This window comes from Pinus tabuliformis, chromosome X (genome assembly GCF_031772625.1).
Source record: "Pinus tabuliformis cultivar Carrire ecotype Pingquan chromosome X, CPIR1, whole genome shotgun sequence".
Lineage (NCBI taxonomy): Eukaryota > Viridiplantae > Streptophyta > Pinopsida > Pinales > Pinaceae > Pinus > Pinus tabuliformis.
The window spans coordinates 536268401-536271946 of NC_142308.1; the positions used below are offsets into that span (position 1 = coordinate 536268401).

Consider the following 3546-nt stretch of genomic DNA (forward strand, 5'->3'; position numbering starts at 1 on the left):
TTTTTTAAGCAATCAATTTGTTTACAAAATGAGAAAAGAAATATCTAGTTTTGAAATAAATCTTAATCTTTGATATGTAATTAGTCATAAGGATAGTAACAAATATTTTCTGCAAATTAACTACAATATATATATAGAATATAAGCAAATAGTTTAACAAATAAATTAAAAAATATATAACATAAAAATATTAATATTAATAGATTAGAGGCACAAAAATTGGCTTTAACTTGGTTCACAAGAATGGATTTGGAATAAAAGGTATTTTTGAAAGATTTAAAAAGGTTAAACTTTATCAAGCTTCATACAAATACAGTTATCACATCCTAATATAATGCACATCTTCATCCATACAATATTAAGGCTACCCCAACTTAAATGCACATCTTCATCCATACAATATTAAGGTCGCGCCAAGTTAAATGGACATCTTCATCCATACAATATTAAGGCTGCCCCAACTTAAACTCAACTTTGTGATGAACCAAAACATATTAAAGAAAAAAAAAATCAAAATTCATAAAATAAAAAGAGGAATGTAAAATATATTAAGCCAAAAAACCTTAAAAAATAGTAATAGTAAAAATGAGATAATAAATTAAATCAAACCTCCATAATGTCCATGTCTAACATATACATTAGAACTTCCCTCACCAAATTGATATTCGGATCTAATCATTAGAGTGTTCATAAATAAGTTGCACATTATAGGGAATCAAAATGTTATTTAAAAATCCCTTCCATGTTGATAATAGCTTCTTAAAAAAAAAGTTATTTAAAAATTACTCCAACCTTGATGATCGTTTCTAATCAATTACATCAACTTTATCAAACTTAAGACAAATACAGTGATCACAACCTAATATAATGTAAATCTTCTTCCATACAATATTGGGTGCTACCCTCACCTAAACTCAATTCAGTGATGAAGCAAAAGACATTGAAGAGAAAAAAGTTTCAAAACTATTCAAAACTCATAAAATCAAATCAGGGATGTAAAATATATTAACCCACAAAATTCCTATTCTTATATGAATCAATCAAAATATCTCTCCCACGTTGATAGGTTTTCATAAATAAGTTGCACATTATAAATCACAAATGTTATTTTAAAAGTTCCTCACGCTTTCCACCGTGAATACATGAAAATAATTCTGGTAAATCCAATTTGACCGGAACCAAAAACATTGACAAACAACTATTGTGAATGTAATATCACAGGCGAACAAAAATTTCACGGAGAGGGATCTCCTGTGAGATCGTTCCCTGCTCACGACTTTTCTTCAAAGACTCCCACATTTGGAGAAAATCTTCTGGAGGTTGCAGTTTCACTTGTTTGAGCCCAGGAGCTATTTGAAGAAGGCAACCCAACAAACGAAGTACTCTCGCATCGTATTTGAGGATATCTATCTCTACTAATTGAAGATTAGCAAGTGGGTACGTTGAAGCTGGTGCAATTGGATCTCCTTCTGCATCTTCCTGCGTTACAAAGTATAAAAGTCATATATATATTATATACCCCAACATGCACTCTCAACAATAATGACATCTCAACAATAATGGCGACAGAATAGGAGTTTCTCACAATAGAGGATTCCGGGATTCTGTCATTTATGATTAAAGCAAAACTCTTACGGATAAATCTGAGATGGAAGCGCTTCTAACCCCTATTGACATTCATCAGAGGAGTTATTCACTTACCAGAATCGACAGAAATCCCTACTGAAGTTCATCAAAAGAGTTATTCACTTACCAGAGTGGGCTGTCCGTGCAGGCGTAATCGCCGAAGGTTAGGAAGCCTCGAGAGCAGGTTCAGCAGAGGCACCGTCATCATTTCTCTCCCATCAGATGCAGATCCAAGATGCATGGTAAGCACTTTCAATGACCTAAGCGTACCCATGAATTCAAGAAATCTGTTGACAGACAAGTTGTATCTTTCATGCCAACCTGGACTCAACGACAACTCAATCAAATTATTTCCACGCTCCATTCGAATCCGTGGATCTTTGAGAATAGCTCATAAAATCCCATTCCATTCACTGTCAAATCTTCTCCGTACGTGACTGCCTTCAGAGTTTGAAGTTTAGGGCAATTGACTGTCAATCCTCCCTCCCTAAAAACATATAGAACTAAATCTGTAATGCTTTGAGATAAAATGACAGGCCTCCTCAGGCCAGAACATCTACACAAATTCAGCTTACGAAGAAGTGGGCAATGCAAATCGTGCTAAGATGTCGTCTGTCATTTCAATATCGGTGAAGCTCAACTCAGTGAGATGCTTGAATCCCGCGAAATCAGTTGGAAAAGTGGTGAGAATACAGTTGTCGAGTGTAAGATTAGTGAGACGACTGCATAAGAAAAGGGAGGGCGGCAGGGTTTGCTTTTGGTAGCAATATTCGAGAGAGAGATGTTCCACGTTCTTCTTGGCAACCCACCGCATCCATTCCGACACGCTTTGCTGTGTAAACTGCCAAGGGTTAACAAAGATTTCAGGAATCCACATAGAGAGTTTAGGACCCCACATACTGTGAATGTCTGCGGTGAGTGTAAAGGACTTCAGATCCGATGAATGGAACCGCAATACGTCGAATATTCTATTTTCCACAGTTGACAAATCATATGTGGTAGGCGCTTGATTCGGTGATGAGACACGATAGGGAGAGAGGATGAGATGGGGTATTCCTCTGTAAAGGAATCTCCAGCGACGAGAGAGGACAGAGCATTTGATGGCATCTATAATGGTGAGCTTAGAGAGGACGAGGGAAAGGACATCGTCAGGGAGTGCAGACAATCTATCGAGAGCCATTGCCATCACTATAAAAATGGGCCAAAGATTGCTCTTCCCTCCCACGGACGGAATACAGCGCGATTGGATTGAACAAGTGCTGCAGTTAGAAAGCAGCGAGAACCTAAATTGAAAATGGTAAGAAATGAAACAAATATTTATAAGACTTCCAAACATCTGCATAGGTTACTAGATCTAGATTGGGGTATCTAGGTTTTTTTTATGCCATAAACTATGGCGCCATTACATCATTTTTCGTGTAGTTTTTGTGATTTATTTTAAAATTATATTATTATTATTATTAGGTTGGTTTTTAGGATCTAGGAGTGGTCATAATGGGATGTTATTTCCTTTTCATATTTTCAAATTTATGGAGAGACATTTTTGGTTCTTGTCATAAGGGTTAAAGAGTAGGCTCTGGGCTATCATTTTTACCATGCCTATTGTCGTATGAGGATCAATTAATAAGGACAATAAGTTTATTCATTTTATTGAAAGGGTTTTCATAATTAGAAAAAGGCAATTCAAACTTATAGAAGATATAATCCTTTTCACCCAAATATGACAATAAAATTTTGTGGAAGATTGTGATTTTTTTGTTTAACATATATTTTTGAATGCATGAATGCACTTAGCACTATGAAAAACTTTTAGGGCATTCGAATTCTATAAATTAAACAACTTAAACTCAAATTTTGGTTATAATTAACCAAAAGAAATGCCTTGAGAAAAGTCATTTCATCACTACACCATTATAAAAT

At 35.2% G+C, this 3546-nt stretch overlaps 2 protein-coding genes across 2 annotated transcripts; both read right to left on the minus strand.

Moving 5' to 3' along the window:
- Positions 1-1102: 1102 nt before the first annotated feature.
- LOC149141100 (uncharacterized) lies at positions 1103-2187 on the minus strand. The gene is made up of 2 exons (XM_089446398.1): positions 1754-2187; positions 1103-1479 (listed from the first exon to the last, which is right to left on the minus strand). The coding sequence occupies exons 1-2, from the start codon at positions 1988-1990 to the stop codon at positions 1216-1218; spliced, it is 501 nt and encodes a 166-aa protein (XP_089302524.1). The 5' UTR covers positions 1991-2187; the 3' UTR covers positions 1103-1215.
- Positions 2188-2197: 10 nt separating this feature from the next.
- Positions 2198-2812, minus strand: LOC149141101 (F-box/FBD/LRR-repeat protein At5g56420-like). Its single transcript, XM_089451155.1, has one exon. It carries the CDS (start codon positions 2810-2812, stop codon positions 2198-2200), a length of 615 nt encoding a protein of 204 aa, XP_089307281.1.
- Between the last annotated feature and the right edge of the window lie 734 nt (positions 2813-3546).